This window comes from Nomascus leucogenys, chromosome 14 (assembly GCF_006542625.1).
Source record: "Nomascus leucogenys isolate Asia chromosome 14, Asia_NLE_v1, whole genome shotgun sequence".
Taxonomy (NCBI): Eukaryota; Metazoa; Chordata; class Mammalia; order Primates; family Hylobatidae; genus Nomascus; species Nomascus leucogenys.
This window is the reverse complement of record NC_044394.1, coordinates 10,365,432-10,389,218: the sequence shown is the minus strand read 5'-3', so window position 1 is coordinate 10,389,218 and position 23,787 is coordinate 10,365,432. Positions and strand designations below refer to the sequence as shown.

The 23,787-nt window shown below is 48.7% G+C and overlaps 1 protein-coding gene and 1 long non-coding RNA gene across 5 annotated transcripts in view; one reads left to right on the top strand and one right to left on the bottom strand.

Moving 5' to 3' along the window:
• Nucleotides 1-23,787, bottom strand: part of BCAS3 (BCAS3 microtubule associated cell migration factor) — a 714,356-nt gene that overhangs the window by 8,752 nt on the left and 681,817 nt on the right. For all 4 annotated transcript variants that reach the window (XM_030828111.1, XM_030828114.1, XM_030828113.1 and 1 more), the window contains one exon: nt 14,895-15,062. In XM_030828111.1, coding sequence (XP_030683971.1) covers nt 14,895-15,062 — 168 coding nt within the window. The remainder of the gene's footprint in view (nt 1-14,894; nt 15,063-23,787) is intronic.
• Nucleotides 15,670-21,702, top strand: LOC115838374. The gene is made up of 3 exons (XR_004033393.1): nt 15,670-15,848; nt 20,593-20,665; nt 21,536-21,702. It is a non-coding gene; the product is annotated as an uncharacterized LOC115838374 (long non-coding RNA).

The following is a 23,787-nucleotide window of genomic DNA, read 5'->3' as shown; positions in this document are numbered from 1 at the left end:
GACTCGTCCTTGGCACCAGGTGCTGGCAGCTGGCCTTGACCTGCCTGTGTCCTGAAGTCCAGCCCTGAAGCTTGGAAGACCCACCCTAGTTCCCAGGAAGGGGTCTCCCTGAACTGCCCTCCAGCGTGACGAGATAGCACTGAGCCCTGCAGACCACAGGAGAGCGGCTGTCCTTTGAGAGCTGCTGGCCGGCGGGCCAGAGCCACATCTGCTTCTCATTCAAACGTCCAAATGTAATTAAATTCCCTACGACGCAGCGGAAGAGTTTGGTAAGATGTGGCTTTCCCCTTTTCCATCAAGGTTAAGAAATCACAGTCTCTCATTCCACAGGCAGACGCGCGTTCCTCCCTGCCACTGGTCCGTCCTATTCTGCAAAGGCAAAGGCCTGTGCTCTTATCTGTTTTCTAGAGCTTATGGGGCTGGGGCCAGCATGGGATACACGGATCTCCCCCACCCACGTGTTCCATTTACCCACCTGAGAAGATTAACAGCTGAGGCCAAAGCTTCGGGCTTGCGGCTGAGCAAGACAGTGCGCTGGAGGTTCAGGGGTAGGGGTGGTGAGTTAGTGCCCCTCCTCCTTCTGAAAGGGTCTCCCCGACCCTGAGGAGACAGCACTGTGCCCAGGCTCACCTCAGTGACACACCAGTGTCCTTCCACTGCTGGGATGTGGGGGTGTCATAATACCCTGCTGAGGGGACCCCGGCTTGCTTTGTAGCTCCTCACAGTAGGAAGTGCTTGAGGGTTATGATTCTGGAGTCTTTGGGACAAGGACCTCCCTGTACCTGGCCTGGCCCTACAGCCCAGGGCAGGGTGAGGCCCTTCCCCACCTCTTACTTCTCACCTTGGGGCCCTGGGACTGCTGCAAGGAGGCGCCCCTCTCCCCGCCCCCTCCCTGTACACAAAAGAGGAGAGGTATGGGAGATGGTGGAGGAATCCGTCTAATAGACAAGGCCCAGAGTGGTGCCTGACCCTCTCCAGGAATCTCCAGGACCTCCATGTCTCTCAGGACTGTTTGCCACTTCTGGCCTGGAAGGGCTCTGGACAGCTGAAGGGACAGCAGGGTCCAAGGTGCAGTCCTCTGTGAGAGGGGGTGCCCTCTTTCAGGCTTCAGTGCCTCTGCCCCTCGGCCTCCTGCCCAGGACTTCCCCATATCCAAATCCAGGCAGAATGGTCCCTGGAGGGCTGCTTTTCCCGGCTTCCCTTCCCACTGGAGGATCTTCTGTTCATGGCTTCTTTCAATTCATGGCATTTATGACTTTCATGGTCATGGTTCCATTTTCCTTCCCCTATGCCAATTTTTCTAATCATTGTGGTACAGGCTTTATGAGAGTTTCTTTCTTTCTTTTTTTTTGGAGACAGGGTCTTGCTCTTTCACCCAGGCTGGAGTGCAGTGGTGCAATCTCAGCTCACTGCAACCTCCGCCTTCTGGGTTCAAACAATTCTCCTGGCCAGGCGCAGTGCCTCACGCCTGTAATCTCAACACTTTGGGAGGCCAAGGCGGGTGGATCACCTGAGGTCAGGAGTTCGAGACCAGCCTGACCAACATGGTGAAACGCCGTCTCTACTAAAAATGCAAAAAATTAGCTGGGTGTGGTGGCGGGTGACTGTAATCCCAGCTACTGGGGAGGCTGAGGCAGGAGAATCCCTTGAACCTGGGAGGCGAACATTGCAGTGAGCTGAGGTCGCGCCATTGCACTCCAGCCTGGGCAACAAGAGTGAAACTCTGTCTCAAAAAAAAAAAAAAAAAAAAAAAGCCAAAAAACAAAAACTGATTCTCCTGCCTCAGCCTCCCAAGTAGCTGGGATTACAGGCACGTGCCACCATGTCTGGCTGATTTTTGTATTTTTAGTAGAGATGGGGTTTCACCATGTTGGCCAGGCTGGTCTCAAACTCCTGACCTCAGGTGATCCACCCTCCTCAGCCTCTCAAAGTCCTGGGATTACAAGCGTGAGGCACCGCGCCCGGCCCCAGGCTTTAGGAGAGTTTCTTAATAAGTGGGGGTATTTTTCATTTTGAAACAAGGTGTCCTGAAAGTTAATGACTTATTGCAGCTGTGGCTGCTACCCAGAGACCAATGGGGGTTGGGAGAGGATGACCAGGCTGGGGATAGGAGAGAATTTTCTAGATTAATAATGCTGTACTGAGGTTGAGGTCCCTTTAAGACTCCTGGCCAGCTCCCGTGTTAGAGTCCCACATGCTGCTCACAGCAACCCTACCAGAGAACCAGAACCACGTACAGGCACCCATGGCATCTGTGTGCTGAAGAATGCTGGCCCTGGGGACAGGCGCACACACGCGAGTTGGTGTGAACCAACCAATCCCAGTGTCACTGACCTGGCTCTAAAGAGGAAGAGCTTTTTAGGTTTGTTTCCAAATGGTAAACCTGAGTTTAGTAATAGATTTAACTTCTCGGTGGCATTTGGCATCTGGTAGCCCTGACATCAGTGAACAAGGTTTGAAGTTAAATAACCCAGTTCTTGGTCTAGTGTTCTAGGCCAAGCCTAGCCAAAGGAATGGTGTTGGGGCACGGCCTCTGTTGCCCTCTTTGGGGTCCCAGCCTGTGTCTCAAGCCCACACGCCGTGGCTGGGAAAGGATCACAGTCTCAGCTAATTGTGGTGGTGCTGCCGCCCGTCCAGATGGAAAAGGCCTGGCTGATGCCCGTCTGCCTTTGTGCTGTGCTCGCAGACTGGCTGCTGGTGCCGGGGCTCTATTCATTATTCAATTCAGCTGGCTCAGGCGAGCCTTTCCATTTGCTCCTCCAGGAGGAATAACAAATCTAGAAATGCAATTCCACTTTGGTGTATTAAGATATTGATTTGCCTGTCGGGTAGAAGTGCATTTGTTCTGTCAGCCCTCCCGTGGGTAGGAAGGGGTTAACCAAATGTTTATCACAAGGCTGGCTTCAGAGTTGAAAGTAATGTGATCAGTAATGAATTTTGTGTTACATTAGGTTGTATAAATGGACAGACAAGCGCAGACAACAAGTGGCCAGGAGTCGGGGCTAATCTAATGATGTAAAAATAGAGACAGCACCAATTATACTAGGGGCCAGCTCCAGGCTCCTGCAGGGACTGCAAATGAATAGGTACAAATCAAATTACTCACTAATAGACGCACTACAAGAGGGGCAGTCAATGGTAAATGCATTAGAGCCTAGTGACCTCCCTGCTCTGCACAGCAGAGTCCGAAAATTTGACTTCCATCTTCAAAGTGGGGGGCAGGGAGTGGCGTTCTCAAAGAAACTCTTGTTGGGTGAAGGATGGCAACCACTCCCCATCCCAAACCAGTCCCCTTCCAGAAGGGACCTCCCGTCTGAGCTGACCCCTGCCCTCCCTAGAGTGCTCCTGGGCCTGGGCACGGCGGGGTAGGAGGGCACCCTCTTGAGGGACAAAAGAAGCAATGGGACAACCCCTTCCACATAGGCAAAGATAGGACGTTACATACCAAAACACTTCACAGCCACGTGTCTCTCGGGGGGGAAGGTTTTTACTGCTACGTCAAGGGCTGTGTCTGTATTGAAAATAAAATATTCCTTTAAAGAGGATCACAGACTGGACCTTTAAGAGAGCAGGAAGAGCTGAGATCAAAGTGAGTCGATACCCAAATCTGGTTTGACCACTGAGAGCTTTGCGGGGGTGTTCATGGTCTGTTCCCAGGCACAGCACATCTAGGGTTTTACGGATTTCTCACTAGCCTAAACTGGTATCATCCTTCCCTCTCTCCCTCCTCCCCAGTCCAGCTGCCTGAGTTCCTACACTCCTGCCTGCTGCACAGGGCTGGGGTAGGGAAGGATGTAAAGAGAAAGCCGGCATCCTGGGTAACCCCTCAGATTTTCTTCCTCCTCTCAGCATCCATGGATTTAGAAACCAGGTCTGAAGTTCAAAGCTGCATGGCAGTGTGTGGTTGGGCCGCTTAGAGAAAGGTCACAAAGACCAGCTCAAGGGCACTAACCACGGGACCCTACTCAGCTCTCAGTGGTCAGGGATGGATAACGCATGAAACCAAGAAACTCCAGGCCTTATAAGGACCCAGCTCAGGCTCACACTCCTCCAACCCACCCCTCGGGTCAGCACCAAACAGTCACACACAACAGCGTGGAGATGGCACGCTGGCCCTGGCCAACTGGAGCCGGGAGATGATGGGAACATTCCAGGAAAAAGAACACAGCGGGCACGGAATGGAAAAGTCATCCTGAACACATGACACGACTGGATGGCGCTTCTCCCAAAACTCAATGAAGGGTGCAGAGGGGTAGAACTGCAAGCTAGCGGGCTACACCCCATAAAACATATGTGGGTAACGGGAGGGCTGCGAAGCCTGGTGCTGGGGGATTTTGCCAGCAAATTTAAAAATGTCTTATGCAGTGGGCCGGCAGGTCCCTGGGGGCAGGGGTGAGGTGGGAGGAGGAGTGGGCAGGAAGAAATAAGGAAAAGGCCAAGGCTGGAAAGCTGTTTCCGGGATGGGTGCTCCCAAATGCCTTCTTCTACTAGGGAACTTCACTTCTCTGTCAAGTTCAATCGGATTGGCTTGGCTTGGCCTTCTTGGTACAGTGCTCTGTGGCTTCTAGGAGCCAAGACTCTGGATTCCTAAAGGGTCAGAGGGTCATTGCCAACTTTCATTTTCTGTGAGCAAGTGTGTCTCCCTCTTTCAGCAGCCACCACATCCAGGGGGTGGCCTCCACATCTCGGGCCATGTTTTGAGAAGGCAGAGGGGCAGAAGCAGGGGCAGAAGCAGGGGCAGAAGGGAAAGGTGGGAATTTAACCATCCATGACTGCGTTCAACTTTGTTCAGAATCTCACACCTCACAGAAAGGTCAGTGGTTAAAAGTCAATACTGTGGCAGAGGAGGAGGAACAGGGAGAAATCCTCCCTTTCGTTAACCATTTACCTACGTTAATGCTTCCAGAGGAGAGCCTGTGCTCTGGGGGTCCAACAGCCCTCCCCCAGCCCCTCGGTCCAAGCCTGTGCCTTTCCACCGTAATTCCTGCCTTCATGTTGGGGCAGCACCTGGAGAGGGGACTCTGAAGGGTCACAGAGGTCACAGTGGCACTTCCTCCTTGTTGATAGGAATCACTGTGCCTTGGTGAAAGAGTTGAAAAGTGACTTTAGACAACTAAGAAATATGCAGAGGAGAGTCTCAGCCCAAACTGCCATTACAGCTCTGGCCCTGGCGGGGCTTCCAGTAGCCTTAGTGACGAAGGTGGGGTGGGGGAAATGATCTACTCAGAATCAGATTTGAGACCTGGCCAGAAACTAACAAGTGTGACTTTTAATCAATAACTATTCCCATTGCTTTGACTGGCTTTCATTTACCTCTCGGGGGCCACAAAAACCCATCCAGTCACTCAACAAACATTAACTGAGGCTCAGCCTGGCTCTCCTGCCAGTGCTGGTTGCTGGGCAGGGAGAAGGCTGGTGGTTGGGGATAACAAAGATGATTCAGACTCGGTTCAAAGAACCAGTAGTGGGTCAAGACATTCGTGGGAGTATGGGTGAGGGAGGGGCTGAAGGGACCACCAGGGCCGGCCCTTTTCCAACGGCAAAATGAAGGGAATTGGTGAGCAAGTTAATGGAAAAGGCAGCATACACTCTTTGCCCAGGGCCAAGTATCCAGCAAGCAGGTGGTGCAGAAATTCAGAGACAGAGAGAGCTGCACACATTTGGCTTCACGGTCAGGGAAAGCAACACAGAGGAGGTGAGATTTGAGCTTGGCCTAAGACGACGACTGGGCAGGATGGGAGGGCAGCGGTCTCCTGAGAGGTGACCAACATGTACCAGGGCCAGGTAACAGGGTGCATGCTGGGGATGCTGGGATCCTATATTGACAAGAAGGTGGAGGAGGTGAAATATGCAGAGGTTACTGCAGAAGGGGAGGTGGGAGGTCAGGCTGGAGGGAAGGTGGGGAAGGCCTGTAAGAGACAAAAACATGATAGCAAGGAGCCTGGGTGCAATGTGCGGGCCTGGGCACTTTCTGAGCAGGGAAGTGCGACGGCAGTCAAGGCAGGCCCTGCTACTGACAGTCCCCTTCCTCTGCTGGATCCCTGCTTATTCTGAATAAAAGGTGAGAATAACTGATAAAACTCCAACTCTTCAGACTAGGTGAGACCGGCAGGATCTTAATAACTGGAACCGCTTCTCAGCTATCTTATTTTAATCCCACATCTTTTAGTTATACTCTCACTTCAAATCTTTCGTTTCCTCCTTTGTAAACCGGAGAGGGGAAGGTCTACCTGGCAGTGCTCTGACAATTAGAGGACATTTCTGTGGCAGGCAGAGTCTGAGGCGTACAAGTCCCATGGGAGGTGTGGCCACTGCTACCGTGGAGAGGAGTAAATGAGAGACCGAGTGCTCCCTGCAGCGGCCAGGACATCAGAGTTATAGGAGGCCAACGATTACTGCATTTACTAGCTCCTCCTCCCCACACTGTGTCACAGAGGAAGAAACTGGCCCAGAGAGGGAAAGACACTTCCCCAGGGTCACAGGCTTCCCCCATTTCTTGATGAGGGCTTCATATCCCATTGGAAAGGGAAAAAACACCACATTCTTCCCAATAGCGGGGGCTTGGTGCTGGGAACTGAACGGACTCTCAGATTTGGCCTCTCCTGCCAGTGGAAAATAGCTAGGAATAGGCAATGCGACACCGAACTGAGACACAAATAGCAACACCAACAACACCACCCCTGCCGAGGCCACCGGCTGTCCCACAGTCTCGCTGGTGCAGCTGCTCCCTCTTGTCCCGAGTAGGGACGCTTGTGACCTGCTGGTGGGACTGGGCCCTCTATCTGGTGGCCCTGTGCCTCTGGGGACACTTTCTTCTCTCACCCTCAGCAATCAGGGCATTAGGCGCTGGGGAGTTCCAGCTTTGCCTCTGCATCCTAGAAAGACCATTCCCTGTGGGCAGGGGAGCACTCCTGACTTCCACTTGGTGCAGCTCAGCTAGGGAGGCCCAGTGGGAAGCCGGGGGTAGAAGTCAGAGAGAAACAGACCCACCGTTCAGTATTGTGGCCTCCTCTGGGGCTTTAATCTCTTTGAGGGTAGGAAACTTGTCTCTCTTATTTTTCTCCAGTCTATTGGGGAAGAAACTGGCGGATACCGATAGAGAACCTGCCTGCCCCAACCACAGAAAGAACAAGTTGGACCACTGATGAGGTCATTAAGAGAAGATACTGAGAGAACTTTTGTAGATGCTGTAGAAGGAGGAAAACTCCAGGGCCCAATTAGATAAGGCAGAGGAAAAGCCCTAGGTTCTGGCTAAGTTGCTTGGGTGATAGCATTTGCTGAGGAACTTGGTGCTGCAGCGACAGGGGCAATTTTAGGAGCAGTGGGCAATCAGGGATATTACCCAGAGAAGCCTAGAGACTTTGGCGAGAGCCAGACCAAGCCAGAAGCTATGGCTTGCACAGATGAATCACCCTTGCCCATCTTGAGAAGGGGACCCAGGAAGTTAGAGAGGTAAGGCTCGGAGGAAAAAATTAAAGACTGAAGACTGGGTCTCATGGGCGGCCACACTGGGGATCCTGGAGAAGAGAGCGATTCCTACTTTCAGGAGGCCAAAAGACTAACCCTTCCCAGGTATCCGGGGTAAATACCAGGTTGCCTGATAGAGTGGCTGTAGGAAGAGGAGAGAAGATTCTATGGAAAGATCAAAGCAGCTTGGTGGTTGTGTGTGGTAGGGAAGCAGGGAATGTGACCTACGGGGCTATAAGCCACGATGGCCCTGTGAAGGCAGCATCTTCAGCTCACACGACCTCCGGGTTTGCTTAGGACAGGAACAGCGTGGCTAACCCAGGACCCATAAAGGAGGCTCACCTTTCACTTAGAATCAGAGAATCTCAGGTTTGGGAAAGGGACTTGAGAGGCCTACATAACACATGTAAGTGTCACTTCTCCAGCTTCCTGGGGCAACACTGTCAGTTCCTATTTCCATGGCCTTGCAATGAGTTGGGCCCATAGGACGCATCTATCTACCCCTAGGGCTGGACTGGGTAAAGTTCTCTCTAAATTGCAGATTTTAAAAATATGTGGGATGCAGAAAATTCTAACCACCACCACATCTTCTGAAATGTCTGCAAAGTCCAATGTGGTCAACTACTTTCTATAGTGAATACTGATAAATCAATTATCTGCTTTTAAAATGAGACTGACCAGAGAGTAGGGATGGCTAAAAGATAAGATAATTGGCCCGGTGTGGTGGCTCATGCATGTAATCCCAGCACTTTGGGAGGCCAAGGTGGGTGGATCACCTGAGGTCAGGAGTTTGAGATCAGCCTTGCCAACATGGTGAAACCCCGTCTCTACTAAAAATTCAAAAATTAGCTGGGCGTGGTGGTGCATGCCTGTAATCCATGCTACCCAGGAGGCTGAAGCAGGAGAATCACTGGAACATGGGAGGTGGAGGCTACAGTGAGCTGAGATTGTGCCATTGCACTCTAGTCTGGGTGACAGAGTGAGACTCCATCTCAAAAAAAAAAAAAAAAAAAGATAATTAACGCATGGCACTGGTGCCTACAATTCTTGTCATCTGATCATGTGGCACCCTGGGATGGGATGGGGCTAATATGTCCCCTATTGGAAATGTAGCCTTAGAATGAAAAAGTTCCCAGCCCTCCGTACTGACCCAGGCAGGAGTTCCAAGGCCCTTTGGAAGAGCTGATTCTAGAGGCAGGAGAGGGGTCCAATACACTGAGATATTTGGATTCGTTATTTGGTACATATCTGATTGACTCCAGTAAAAACAGCTCACATTTGTGGAGAGCTTACTTTTTACGGTCTTAAAATGAAAGACTTTGTTAGTACACATGCATGTGTGCACAGACACACACACACACACACACACACACACACACACGCATAGTGCTTTTAGGTCATCTTTTGCAAAACATAGCAATCAACAAATATTTGTTATTAACTTGCTGAAACCATCCCGTGATCACTTAAAAACTGCCTAATGTTCAAAGTGTGCTTTTTATGTTAACAAGAGAAAAAGGAAGGTGCAGCCCTTTCAGTACATAAAAGTAGCTTCTGACAGAAATCTTTGGAAGAGCTTTAGTTGAGCATAATCTTTAAGCCTTTTCTGCAGAGTAATTAATACATAAATGGGAAAACTCAGAGGATTTAGGTGAATAAGCTAGAGCGTTGACTTTCAAAGCACAGATTGCCATTCACCAATGTATTGTGAAATCACTTTAGTGGGTCATGAGGGCATTTTTAAAAAAATGAAATAAAATAGAAAGGACAAGATAATTCTTAGAATAATAGAAGAAAAGGAAGTACTAGAATGCACTGGCTGTAATACTGTTTTGTGAAGGGTTATAGATGTGGGTGAACTAGCTCAGGAAGTAAAATATGTATATGACAGAAGGTAAGAGGCAAAGATTGAGCCCACTACGTGATCCCCAAGAATAACTACTTCTGGCTAGAGCAGAGACTGTTAAAGAGACGGCAGACAGGAAAAGATGAAGCCTTTTCGTATCTTTAATGCTGTCACTGTAAAGAAGAATCAGTGAGCCCGGGGCCGCAGGAGGAACAGTCACGGGGAACAGACAGTCTCCCAGACCCTGAGAGCTGACTCTGTGAGCACTTAAGAGTCAACAGCAGGCCGGGCACAGTGGCTCATGCCTGTAATCCCAACAGTTTGGGAAGCTGAGGCAGGCAGATCACTTGAGGTCAGGAGTTTGAGACCAGCCTGGCCAACATGGTGAAACCCTGTCTCCACTAAAAATACAAAAATTAGCCGAGCATGGTGGCATACGCCTGTAGTCCTAGCCACTTGGGAAGCTGAGGCAGGAGAATTGCTTGAACCCTGGAGGCAGAGGTTGCAGTGAGCCGAGATTGTGCCACTGCACTCCAGCCTGGGTGACAGAGAAAAAAAAGAAAAAAAAGAAGTTAACAGCAGCAAACAGATACTCAGATACTCCTGCAACAGAGATGCATCAAGAATACTTTAAATGGGGGCCAGGAACCGTGGTTCATGCTTTTAATCCCAGCACTTTGGGAGGCTGAGGTGGGCAGATCACTTGAGGCCAGGAGTTCGAGACCAGCCTGGCCAACATGGTGAAACCTTCTCTCTACTAAAAATACAAAAATTAGCTGGGCGTGGTGGCGCATGCCTATAGTCCTAGCCACTCAGGAAAGGGCCTGAGGAGAAGAGGCTGAGGCATGAGAATCGCCTGAACCCATGAGGCGGAGGTTGCAGTGAGCCGAGATCACGCCACTGCACTCCAGCCTGGACAACAGAGCGAAACGCCGTCTCAGAAAAAAAAAAAAAAAAAAAAAAAGGAATACTTTACACACGGATCTGGACCCATGCATAAGGCCTGGGCTTTTGATATCAGATGTGTGAGAGCACTAAAAAGAAAGACAAGGTGCAGCTACAGTTATTGAAAGAGTTAAAGTCGAAAGAGAAAATGTACTTAATAGGTACACAGGTGTTTATTTAAAAAGATTTTTTTACTGGTATTAAGTTATATCTTTACCTAGACACAAAACAGTTGGACTAAGTCAATGTTTTGTTTACTTTAAAAATTCTATTTTTTCTAGAAAAGGCAATATTGAAAGGAATGTCTGCTAAGCAGGAATTAGTCAAGTTATTTTGAGGGGGGCAACAGAGAGAGGAGGGGGCTTTGAGAGACAGCATTCCAGGCAAAAGGAAAAGTATGCACAGAAGCCTGGCGGGCAAGAGACTGAGTGTGCTCGGGGACCCTCTGGGAGTTTAGCTTGGCTGGAGCTGGCCCAGGGCAGCAAGAGATGAGTCTGGAGCGAGGGCAGTGGCTGGTCTCAAAGGGCTTTGGACACCAGGATGGGGGAACTCGAGAGAAGGAAAAGGCCCGAAGAGAGGAATTCAGTTCATAGACATGTGGATATGTCAGTAGGTAGCTGAATAGATGGTTCTGGAGATCAGGAGAGAAAGCCAACTTGGAAATTATTTGGAAATCATCAGTTTATGGATAGTAATTGGAGACATGGAAGCAGAGATTGCCAGGTACTGACAGAGAAGAGACCAGGGCCAAGACAAGGCCTTGAGAAATACGCCTAAGGACGACAGAAGAAAAGGACTGAGAAATAGCCAGAGGCTGACTAAGAATTCATCGTCTCTGTGTCTCTATTGTAGACACTGCGCTAGGCACTGGCTTCTGCTAAAAAAGATGAGTGCAAACTGAGAATGGGGGCGGGGCTACGAGGAAAATACAGAGCAGGCTCCAGTGGGGCCTGGGGGCTCCATGGATCTGTAGAGGCACCAGTTGGAATAATATGTGCTCTTTCTTCAGGAACCCACGTGTAAGAGCAGAGTTGGATTGAGCTCGAATTGGAGTTTGCCGAATGGAAAGATGGAAGGGTGACAGGGGCAAGGGGCAGAAAGATATTAGCAAAAATGCAATTCAGCCAGTTATCTTAGAACTGGACTTGCAAATCACATAGGTGATGGAATTCAACTATTTGGTCAGCAGCCATCACGGACCAAAGAACTGCCATCTGTCTTATAAGTTAACCATAATTTAAAACTGACCTTCTCAAACTTCAGCATGCACAGGGATCCTGCTGAAATGCAGACCTCAGCTGAGCAGGGCTGGGCGTGGCCTGAGGCTCTGCATTTCTCACCAGCGCCTGGCTACGGATGCTGTTGTGGGTCTGAAGACCACGCTTTTTTTTTTTTAGATTATTTTTTAATTGACAAATAAAAATTATACATATTTATCATGTACAACATGGTGTTTTGAAATATGTATACATTTGGAATGGCTAAATCGAGCTAATTAACATGCATTACCTCACATACTTAACATTTTTTGTGTCGAGGACACTTCAAATCTACTCGCTGAGTGATTTTCAAGAATACATTGTTATTAACTAGAGTCACCATGCTGGACAATACATCTCTTGAACTTACTCTTCTCATCTAACTGAAACTGTGTATCCTTTGACCAAAGCTATCCTTCAACCCCCAGACCACTCTGAATAGTGAGGTTTGAAAAGGTTTTGCTTTACTTTGAGGGGAGCTGACCTGCCCTAGGGTACAGCTTACCAGCCAGGTGCTGGAGTGCACAGACTGTTACATATCCAGAACCTCTGTTAGCTGGCTGACACCGTGTGACAGGTTGAAATTGATCATAATAGGAGTTTTTACACTATAGAAATCCACAAATCAAGGCTGGCTACACCTATGTAACAGTGAGGCATGCTATAGAATAGGCTTCTGTGTCAGGGATCATGAGAGCAAGTTTTCAGTTGGTATCTGTGCTTCATTCATACTTTGATAAAGAGGCTATCGGTCCCAATTGTCGTGCCACATGTGGTGCCTGCTGCAAAGCGTTAAGGGAACTGACTTAGCTCTGGTGCATCAGACGACTTATCAGAGGCAAATACTTGCTGATACCTCGTTTGTCCTATGAGCCACCTAGAGAAGTAGAGTTGTGGGAAGAAAGAGGGGGACTGAGAGGTTGCTATGGGAAAAGAGTGGCTTGCTGGAAATTCTCACCCACGTTGCACTGTATTTCCCCAACTACCTCCTGGCAGTAGGCTGACCCGGGCATGGGTGTACCAGGGTGCCCTTTCGAAGTCCTGGGCTGCACTACCAGGCTGATGTTTTAACTCTAGTTGAAAATGTGAAAAGTGATTCTCAACCATGGAAACTGGGTAACTTCCATAATATCTGCTTCACTTACTGGCTTTTAAAATGAGGGTAGTTTTAGGCTGGGCATGGTGGCTCACGCCTGTAATCCCAGCTCTCTGGGAGGCCGAGGCAGGCGGATCATGAGGTCAGGAGTTCAAGACCAGCCTGGCCAACATGGTGAAACCCCATCTCTATCAAAAATGCAAAAATTAGCTGGGCGTGGTAGCGGGAGCCTGTAATCACAGCTACTCAGGAGGCTGGGGCAGGAGAATTGCTTGAACCCAGGACGTAGAGGTCGTAGTGAGCCAAGATTGTGCCATAGCACTCCAGCCTGGGTGACGGAGCAAGACTCCGCCTTAAAAAAACAAAAAAAGAAAAAGTTTTTTCTTAAAAATAAAACATACATCGAATATGGTCAGAGAAAACCAACTGAATTCCTTTTGGTGACAGTTTGGGGAGGACAATGAAATCCCTCTGCTAAAAAAAAAAGGGGAGTCTCCTATTTTCTGACCTGTGGGTCATGCAGTTTTAATTTCCTCTGCCTTTCTTTCTTTCTCTTTTTTTATTCTTTTTAACTTCATGAACCTGCTTAAGGCCACAAAGCCTCTCCTGAATCCCTCAGCTGTCTGGCAGATGCATTGCTGCCAGGGCTGTGCAGGTTACTATGCCAGGCTGAAGTTCCACAGCTGTGACTCAATGCACCTTCAAATCCTCTTGCCAGATGACAGTGAGATGCTCCAAGGGGCTCCTGAGAAGGCGGTGGGAGAGAAGAGCCACCCAGGAGCTCCTCCAGGCCTCGGAAGAGGGAGGCTGCCAGGGAGTGAGTCCAGTGGCACTGGGCTCTGGTTTATGTGAGCCGAGGCTGGCTAGGGACCCCAGAGATGTAGACAAAAGGCTGTGCCGTAAGCCACATTCCTCACTTAGGCCCCCTTCCAGGGGAAGCGAAGTCAAGCCCTGGTAAATGCTTCTCATCTCTGGGTCCAGCTGGGAGAACAATGGCATGATGACATGCTACCCATGTAGCCAGGCTCCTCCTCTTCCTCCCTTGCACCCATGGTTTCCATCCTGTTCATTTGCCAGTTATTACAGGAGCACCATGGGCAGGCCACACAGCTAGTGCTGTGGAGATGACACGTCTTAGTGAAGCAACAGAGGGACTGGCATGGGGATGGGCGAGGGAAACGCCTGACTATAAACCTAAACATCTAAAGATCTGGAGGACCCATGGGGAAGTGGGACTGTGTGATGATGTCAGACATTTCAAGCCCTGCCTCAATGCTCTGACTCTAAATCTTGCTGGTCCTGATCAGCGCCTGCCCCAGGGTTGTAAGTTTCTCCTTACTGGGGTTCTCTTTCCAGGGAGGCATGTGGAGCGGGAACAGAGCAGTGCACAGCAGAGTGACAGAGTCTTGAGAGGACTCAGGCAAGCTGGAGAGAAAAGGCCTCCAGCCAGAGTCAGCTGCACCCAGTAGAAAGTTCCCTCTGAAAGCTGGGAAGAGGCCTGCTGGGGCGGCCTCTGTCAGCACAAAAGCAGGGCTAGGGCAGTCACTAATAGCACAGATATCTAGAACAAAGAAGGGTTTTGGAAAGGAGAGGCAGGCTGTATTACAGCTGTACTGGAGATGGATGATTGGGGGCTTTCCTGAGTGCATGTTGTGTGTGTGTGTGTGTGTGTGTGTGTGTGTGTGTGTGTGCACATGAACATGTGCTTGCCTGGGCCAGGGCTCACTCATCATTTAAGGATGTCTTCTGATTGCTCTGGGATGCAGGAAGCCACCCAGACCCTAGTTGCTGGACTCGTTCAGAGGCAAGAATGCAAGGCCAAAGGCAGCATAAGGAAAAGCTGATGGGGGCTGAAACCAGCCCAGCCTGCTTCATGCTTACTCCGCTCAGGTTGGCAGGCCCTACTGAGACTTGCCAATCTCTAAGTCTCCAGCGTGTCTGAAGAGGTACAGCCTGAGGACTCAGTGCCTGAGCGCTGCCAGAAGACGTGGGGACACCCCCAAAGGAGGAAAGTGTCCTTCGGGGAGCCACCCGCACAGTGGTGTTGATCATGGCAGTCCTGCATGTGGTATTCCACGTGGGAGGGGCAGTTCCACTGGGAGCTCCCCTTTACACAGGGTTTCCCAACACCAGAGCTCCTCAAACGGACAGCCACCGGAGTGCTAACTAAAGAAACCAACGGCAAAAACAAACAGATGCCTACAAACGATTCCAAAGAAGCTCTGCACCAACAGGTGCTGATCCTGACCAAGTCAGGCGAGAAGTCTGATGACACCTTTACCTGTTCCGGATCCCACGACGTCCCGGCTGGGTGACTCGGCCATGGCGTCGGCAAGTCGCTCCCGGAGGCCCTCCTCTGTGTGCTCCATGGAGGACATATGCCGCAGCCCGAAGCCCTCAGGCCAGCTCCCGCACACCTCCAGCAGGGTCACGCTGCGGTCAAAGGTACCTGCGGCACACACGGGACATCTGACGTTGAGTGCACACCTTCAGGGAGCAGGCGGTTCTTGTCTACCTCCCACCCGCTCCTCTCCATACCCAGGGTCCATTTTAGCCTTCCCGTAGGATGGAAGCACGCGGCGAACAGACTGTGTAATGCAGGAGAAACAGCTCATGCCGCTGAGAGAGTGCAGACCTCTGGAGTGACTTCCGTGACACTGAGGCCGGTGGTTTTACAACTGTTTCTGAGGAGCTACAGGGTTCCCCTGGTCTTCAGGGACCACCTTAAGAAGTGGCAACCCCCTTCCCAAGTTGAACCCAAACGGATCCCTACTTTCCTCTTTTTGATACAACGGGACTCCATCTAAAATTTCATTTAGGGCGGGGAGTGGTGCCTTACACCTGCAATCCCAACACTTTGAGAGGCCAACGTGGGAAGATTGCTTGAGGCCACGAGTTTGAGACCTGCCTGGGCAACAGAGCAAGACCCTGTCTCTACAGACAAATAAATAAATAAATAAATATTCATTTAAAGAAGGGGTTATATAGCCTAATGTTTTTAAAGCTTTCTTAACCATTATATTCTATAACCTATAACCAACCTCCTTATTTTATAGTTGGAGCTCACAGAAGTTATGGCCCAAGACAGAACAGCAAGTCTGTGGCAGATGAGGTCCAAGAACTCACTCTCCTGATGCCTCAGCTGAGAACACGTTCTACTTCACCACCTGGTCTCCCAGCTACCCAACGGCATATGAACAACCAGGGAATTATTTTGGGGGATACCCCCAAAGAGGTGGGTGATAGCATCTTTGGCAAGTATCTGTCCTTAAGCCAAAGCTGCTCCCCAGTTCCAAAAAGTCTGTGGTGTTCTGCTGAACGCTAAGATTAGATTTTACGTGCGAGATCATTTCAAAGTCCGAATTTGAATTATTCTACTTTATTATACAGCAAGTCTTCTGTGAAAGCTTATTTCATCCACTCTCTCTTGGAAGGAGATTATAGTCATGCTCTGTTGCTTTAAGCACATACCATTTCCCCAGCGATTAGGTAACTGAATCCACTGCATTTATTGCGCTTGGTTCCTGCCAGCATCGGGAAGATGGGGAAAAAATGCAAATGCCAACGTTTCCCAAAGTTAAAAGTACACGAAACACGCACTCTTTATCAGGCCTTGCTTCTCCTCTTTGATCAGCCGTCAGAAACTATCTTCCCCAGGCAGTGAGGGCTGGGCAGTGTCAGCACACACTCCCTGCCAATGACAGGTGGTAATAGAGAGGGTGCGAGGCCCAGCCTCGGCAGGCGGCCCTGCGTCTGATAATGGCCACAGCACTGAGGTGATAACCGTTAGTAAACACTCCGACAGCCGGTGACTCCATACATCAGAAAAGAGGGCCAGATAATCCTGAACTCTCCTGGCCAGACAAAGGCCCTTGGCCAGCCTGCTGCGATTTATACGTGTGGCAAGGGTCACTACTGGCTCCTGAATTTCATCAGCCAAGTTTGGCTTTGATTTATCTCGTACCTAACTGTAGGGAAGATTCCTGGCACTGGGAGAATGGGCAGCATCTATAAGGGCATCTCCCCAAGAAGACGCCCACCTTAGGTGTGGGTTGCTTGGGATCAGCTTGTCAGGTAGGACTTGAGAATGGGGAGCTCCCTCTGCCACCTCTCTCTATCAAGTAGGGTCAGGCTGTAGATCTGGTAAGCTAGGCTCTGGAAATTGGGGGTGCGGGGCTAGGCGTCAGATAATTCTCCCAAGGCCTGAACTGTGCTAGAGCTGTGCACTGGCAGTGCCAAGCTCAGAGCCAACACTCAACCACCCTTGGCAACAACTCCCAGGTGCCTAGCTCCCCAGGGACACACAGGACTGCTGATGTCCACTAAGCTTCTGATTCTGCTGCCCACTCGCTGTGTGATGCGCGGCCAGTCCTTCTAGCTCCTTTTCCATCTCTAAACTAGAATGAATAACCCTTTGCCCTGTCTCACAGGAGTGAAGAGATTAAGCAAAGTCCCCACTTCCAGCACTTCCCCCACTAGACCTTATTTGACAAGATCTAGTGCTACGGTGCTAAAGCATCATCATTTTTCTGAAGGGTCTGCATGCGACGCGAGGACTTAATGATAACAAGAAAATGTGGGCCCTCCTCCTCCCTGTTTGCTCAGCTTTTTTTTTTTTTTTTTTTTTTGAGACAGTGTCACTCTGTCGCCCAGGCTGGAGTGCAGTGGTATGATCTTGGCTCACTGCAACCTCTGCCTCCTGTGTCTAGGCGATTCTTGTGTCTCAACCTCCCGAGTAGCTGGCACTACAAGCATGTGCCATCATGCCTGGCTAATTTTTGTGTTTTTGGTAGAGACAGGGTTTCACCATGTTGGCCAGGCTGGTCTTGAACTTCTGATCTCAAACGATCCACCTATCTTGGCCTCCCAAAGTGCTGGGATTCCAAGTGTGAGCCACTGCACCTGGCTGCTATACACTCAGGTTTCTTATGGACAGAGACGTTTCAGAGCCTGGAAAATTGGGAAGAGAATGACCATTTGTTTTCTCACTTCACAAGAGCAGGAGGTCTGCCTCTAGAAAGCAGCTCAGTTACTGTCTGCATTACTGTGTTCAGAGGTCAAGGCAGGTGGGCTGACAGTGGGACCAAGAGGAATGTCAAAAGCCAAAGCAGGAAGAAAACAAACAAAAGAAATTGGGCCAGGCATGGTGGCTCACGCCTGTAATCCCAGCACTTTGGGAGGCCGAGGTGAGCAGATCACTTGAGGCCAAGAGTTTGAGACCAGCCTGGACAACATGGTGAAACGCCATCTTGACTAAAAATACAAAAGTTAGCTGGGCATGGTGGCAGGCACCTGCAATCCCAGCTACTTGAGAGGCTGAGGCAGGAGAACCATTTGAACCTGGGAGGCAGAGGTTGCAGTGAGCCAAGATTGAGCCACTGCACTCCAGCTTGGGTGACAGAGTGAGACTCTCAGTCAATCAATCAATCAGTCAATCAATCAATCAATGTTATAGCAAGAAAGGTTAGGGTAAGAGGGTGGGACCAGTCCATAAGAGATGGTAAAGGCCAGAGGGGTATGTAATGTTTTAAGGGATAAAGTAACAGTACACAGGAGAAAAGAATCATGAGCTAGTGTCATAGTGGCGGATGGAAATAGGCCTGGACTTCAGGAAAGACTAACACGTGAGCTGTATGATTCCAGGCATGCGTCTCTGATTCCTTATCCATAAAAATGGAAAAACAATACAACCACATAGGACTGTTGTGAGGACTGCAGTAGATAAATGTAAGAGACCTGACACAGAGGGAGTGTTCTGTATGTAATAGGTGTATTCATGTATATGTTCTTAATGACAAATATGTATGCCTTTATACCACTTGAGGCATCATCATAAATTTTGACTATCATAATGATCCTGAGAGGTCGTAGAGGTACTATCCCCCATTTATGGTGGTGAAACTGGAAGCTCTGAGAAGTTAAGTGACATGTTCAAAGTCTCTGAGCAACAGATTTGGAACAAGGGTTTCTAATTCTTAGCTTGGAGCTCATTCTATCAGCTCACACACTGTTTCTCTCAGCAACACCTGCAGTGGAGAACTGTTTTGTTTTGTTTTGTTTTGTTTTGTTTTGAGACAGGGTCTCACTCTTTTGCCCAGACTGAAGTGCAGTGGTGCAATCACGGCTCACTGCAGCCACAACCTCCTGGGTTGAAGTGATCCTCCCACCTCAGCCTCCTGAGTAGCTGGGACTACAGGTGCGCACCACCATGCCCAGCTAATTTTTTGTCAAGATGGGGTTTCATCGTGCTGCCCAGGCTGGTCTCAAACTCCTGTGCTCAAGTGATCCACCCACCTTCGCCTCCCAAAGTGCTGGGATTACAGGCATGAGCCACTGCGCCCGGCCAAGAAACATTATATGTGTAAACCACTTCTATCTTTCCTACCATTTTGAGAACTCCTGTCACCTTCAACCAATGACATTTAAAAATCCTTCCCACTCCCAACCAGCCCAAGTTGCTTGGAGTTTGGTGGTGATGACAATGAGTCATCTTGTTTATGGGATGGCACACGGGAGAAACAAAATTTGATAGTGGGTCTCTTTTCTCTTAGCATGGGCACAGCTAGGAAGTTGAGGAGAGAAGATGGGAGATACCAGAAGTGTTCAGCAAAGAAGCACCTGATCATTTCTACCATCCTGAGACATCATAGCGAGGATACAATCAGTGGTCCTGCTTATCCTGCTAGGAGTCCCATCAGAGGCTCTGCCATACCCGCTGTCTCTTTCCCTCCCACCCCTCGTAGCCTCTTTGCTGAGGACAGCAAAGGTGTTCCTGGAATCTCCCTGTCCCAGAGTGAGAGCAAGGCTGCAGGTGTGTTTCAGCAGGCACTGGGGTGAAGAGGCCAAGCCCTTGGAGGGTGAGGTCATCTCTGGGCTCTTAGGAAACTGCACATCTTGTCCATGTTGACAGCACAGCTATCATTCATCTGACCAGCCCAGGGACACTCCATCAGATGAGCTGGCCCTTTGAGTCCCATTACAGGGGAAAGGGTCAGTTTTCAAGTGCGGAGAAGATGCTCACTTGGCGCAGGCTGTTTGCAAAGGACAAAATACACACGCTTGGCAACAGAGATCTTTTGTTGAAGCAGTGCTCTGGCTATTTACAAAGCCCTCTCACATTTGTTATTTTGGTTAACTCACACATATATCCAATATTTGTTAGTGTCCACTATGATATGAGTTGAGCACTGTACAAGGTTCAGAGTGAGTTAAAAAAAAAAAAAGAAAGAAAGAAAGAGGAGCTTATGTGACTTCACCAAACTATGGGAAGCAGCAATGATCACCATTGTATGGGTTCCCATCTTACTGAGTTTCAGAGACATGAGGCATCTGGTTGTAAGTGCAACAGTCTTCGCAGGCTATCTCCTGGGGATTCTTGCCTTCGGGGCTGCCTCCTGCCCTGAATACCATTTTCTAAGAATGAGTTCAAGTCTTACCTGCTCAACTATTGAACGTATAAAGACTACTCTTGCTCAAACTCTAACGGCACAAAAGGTGCTCTATCTTTCCAGGTGAAGTTGATGAAAGCTAAGCACTTACTCAAAAAATGTGTGATTGCATACACAAAATTATGCAGGCAATTTTGGGGCATCTGTGGATGCCTCTGAAACCCACCCGTGGACCCCAGGTTAATTAGATCATTCCTGTGGCCTTATTTCCGTACTGCCTTACACTGTTCACACGAACTGTTTTTCTAACTAGTTTAGAAGCTCCCGAGGGCATGAATTCCTCCATAATGAAAATAGGCACAGAACTTTGTACATCATGCTTGCTCAAAACAGGTTCGTTTATTGACTGATTATGAAATTTGACAGTCAGTTTGCAGTCAACACCCTTTGGGCGGGGTACCAGAGCCTGAATATCTAGGGTCAGAGTAGGCAGAAAGTGGAGTTAAAATTAAAAGAGAGGAAGGAAGAAGATAAGTGAGCAGAAAACAATGTCACAATTTTACTCTACTGCCTTCTGTGCACTTATTTTAGATTTGGAGATCCTGGAAACTGGAAAAAACAAAACAATCTGTCTAGGACGGCAGAGAGAGCTGGTCTCATCCAGGTGAGCGTCCCGAATCCTGCTTCCCAGCTTGGCATCCTGTGTTATACTCCTTCCCCAGAGGAGAAATGGGTCAGGTTCTTGGGTTTCACAAACCCATTAAAGGCATGCTGTGACAGCTGGCAAGCTGGTAGCTCCTGGGGAGGCTGGGAGAACACATGCTTTGCCTTTGTATACCATTGTTAAAGGGGCAAGGAAGCCTAGGGACTGCAGGTGGAGGGGGACAGGTAGGATGCTCCTCTAAGCTGATAGTGTCTAATCACACTCTAGCTATTTAAGAGACTGTGGCACAGCCTCCGCTTTGCATTAATGAGGTTCTGCCCAGGTTTGGATTTTGCTGAGAGCCTGTTGATCAGATTTCTAACCACCAGGGAGGCCAGATACCAAAAGCAAAACCTGCATTAAGCAGTGCTTTGCAAGATGTAAGCCCTCCTTGGTGAGAGGTTGTGATGATGACGTCTACAATAACTAAGAAATGATCCCAGGCATGATGAGGGGAACCAGTGTAGACGGGAGCCTCCTTGGCAAGCTTACCAAACTGCTCACCAAACGGAGCTTAAGAGTGCTGCTGCGGGGAGCACCCCTTTCTCCACGCTACAAGTTGGTTCCTATAAGCACAGGCTGAGGACATTAGGTCTTCTTGGTGCAATGGTCAATTTCATGTATCAACTTGACTGGGCTAAGGGATGCCCCGATAGCCAGCAAGGCTTATTTCTCGGTGTGTCTGGGAGGGTGTTTCTGGAAGAGATTAGCACTCGAGTTGGTAGCCTGAGGAAAGAAGATTGCCCTCACCATTGTGGGTAAGCATCATTCAACTGAGGGCCTAAATATATTAAAAAGGTGGAGGAAAGGCAAATTTGTTCTCAGAGTTAGGACACTAATTCCTGCCCTCGGACACTGCTACTCCTGGTTCTCAGGCCTTTGAACTTGGACTAGGACTTACACCACCAGCTTTCTTGGTTCTTCACCTTCAGAGAGCAGACAGTGGGACTTCTTGACCTCCATTTCCAATTCCCAAAGTAAATCTTCTTATATCTATGCATCTCTATAGATATCTCTTTTATTAGTTGTTTCCTTAGAGAACCCTGGCTCATATAATTGGCCATCAGATGTGTCCACAGGCATATTATATATACCACAGCTATATTATATATTATACCTGTGGACACATCTGATGGCCAATTATATGAGCCAGGGTTCTCCCACAGTGAGACAGATATAGATACAGATATAGATCAGATATTATATTATGTTATATATTATGTGTATCATATCGCATGGTCCTGAGCCAGGGAAGAGGAGTTCAACAGCAATTGGACTAAGAATTTCTTTGCAATCTAACATAGTTATTTTGACAAGGAGACCATTTTCACAATTGCAAAATATGCAATTGCATAATGCACACTTTAAAGCTTAGAACATAGATTACGTCTGAGTCATAACTGGAATTCTCCCATTAACTTTTCTAGTTACTCTGGGCAAGTCGCTACTCCCTCTGGGTCTTTTTTTTTTTTTTTTTTTTAATTCCTTTTCTCTCTCAGCAGAATCATCCCTCTAGGTCTTAATTTCCCCATTTATGACACAGAAAATAAAGTAAATGATGCCTATTTAAGGGGTTCACACTGGCACTAATAGTTTCAATGTCATTAACAATAATATACTTCCAGAAAATGGTGTCTGATATTTGAGGTATCCTAGGGTAAAAGCTACCAATTTCATTTTCTACAAACCAGATAACAATCAGCAGTTATACCATAAGAGTCTTGTTTTTACCCAATTAAAGGCATATGTTAAGCAGAAGAGCTGGGTTCAAATGCCAGCTCTTGTTACTTTCTCACTGCATGACGTTGGGAGAGTCATTTCCCCTCTTGAACCTTGCTCTCCTTATCCACTGCAATGGGTAGAATGGTGTTCCACCCCACCGCACCTCCCGAAAGATACGTCCAGCAGGAGCCTCAGAATGTGGCCTTATTTGGAAATGGGTCCTTGCAGATGTAATTAAGGATCTCAAGTTGAGATCATCCTGGATTTAGGGTGGGTCCTAAATCCAATGACTGGCATCCTTAAAAAAGAAAAGAGGGGATCAGAGACACAGAAGGAAGAAGCCCATGTGAAGACAAAGACAGATGTGAGTTATCCTGCCTAAGCCAAGGAATGCCAGGAGTGGTGAGAAGCCAGAAGAAGCAAGGAAGGACAGCATGGCCCTGCTCACACCCTGATTTTAGAATGCTGGCCTCCAGAAATACAAGAGAATACATCTGTTGTTTTAAGTCACCAAGTTTATGGTAATTCCTTAAAGCAGCCTAGGAAAATAATAAACCTATAAAACAGGGAAACAAATATTTGGCTTCCAGGGCTGTTGTGAGCATCAGATCAGACGGTATTATGAAAGACTGTATTAAACAAAAGTTGGCTGGGCATGGTGGCTCGCACCTGTAATTCCAACACTTTGGGAGGCCAAGGCAGGTGGATCACCTGAGGTCAGTAGTTTGAGACCAGCCTGACCAATATGGTGAAACCCCATCTCTACTAAAAAACATAAAAATTAGTTGGGTGTGGTGGCGTGCATCTGTAGTCCCAGCTACTTGGGAGGCTGGGACAGGAGATTTCTTGAACCCAGGAGGCGAAGGTTGCAGTGAGCCGAGGCTGTGCTACTGCACTGCAGCCTGGGTGAGAGTGAGACTCTGTCTCACAAAAAAAAAAAAAAAAAAAAAAAAAGACAACTTATGGGAGGCCACTGTTTTGAACTCAGCTCCTGCACTAGGCCCCACAGACCAGACCAAAATGAAATGGAATCACCCATGCTAAATGCCACATAATCAAACTGAAACTTTAAGGAAGCAGATAGCTCCCAAAACAGACCAGCTGTTACTGAAAATGGGAGATTTCAGTCTAACTGAGTCAGGGTAGCCTTTAATCCTTTACAAAAAAGGAACCTGGCCAGGTGCAGTGGCTCATGCCTATAATCCTAGCACTTTGGGAGGCCAAGGTGGGCGGATCACCTCAAGTCAGGAGTTTGAGACCAGCCTGGCCAACATGGCAAAACCCCGTCTTTACTAAAAATACAAAAATTAGCTGGGCATGGTGGCGCACGCCTGTAATTCCAGCTACTCAGGAGGCTGAAG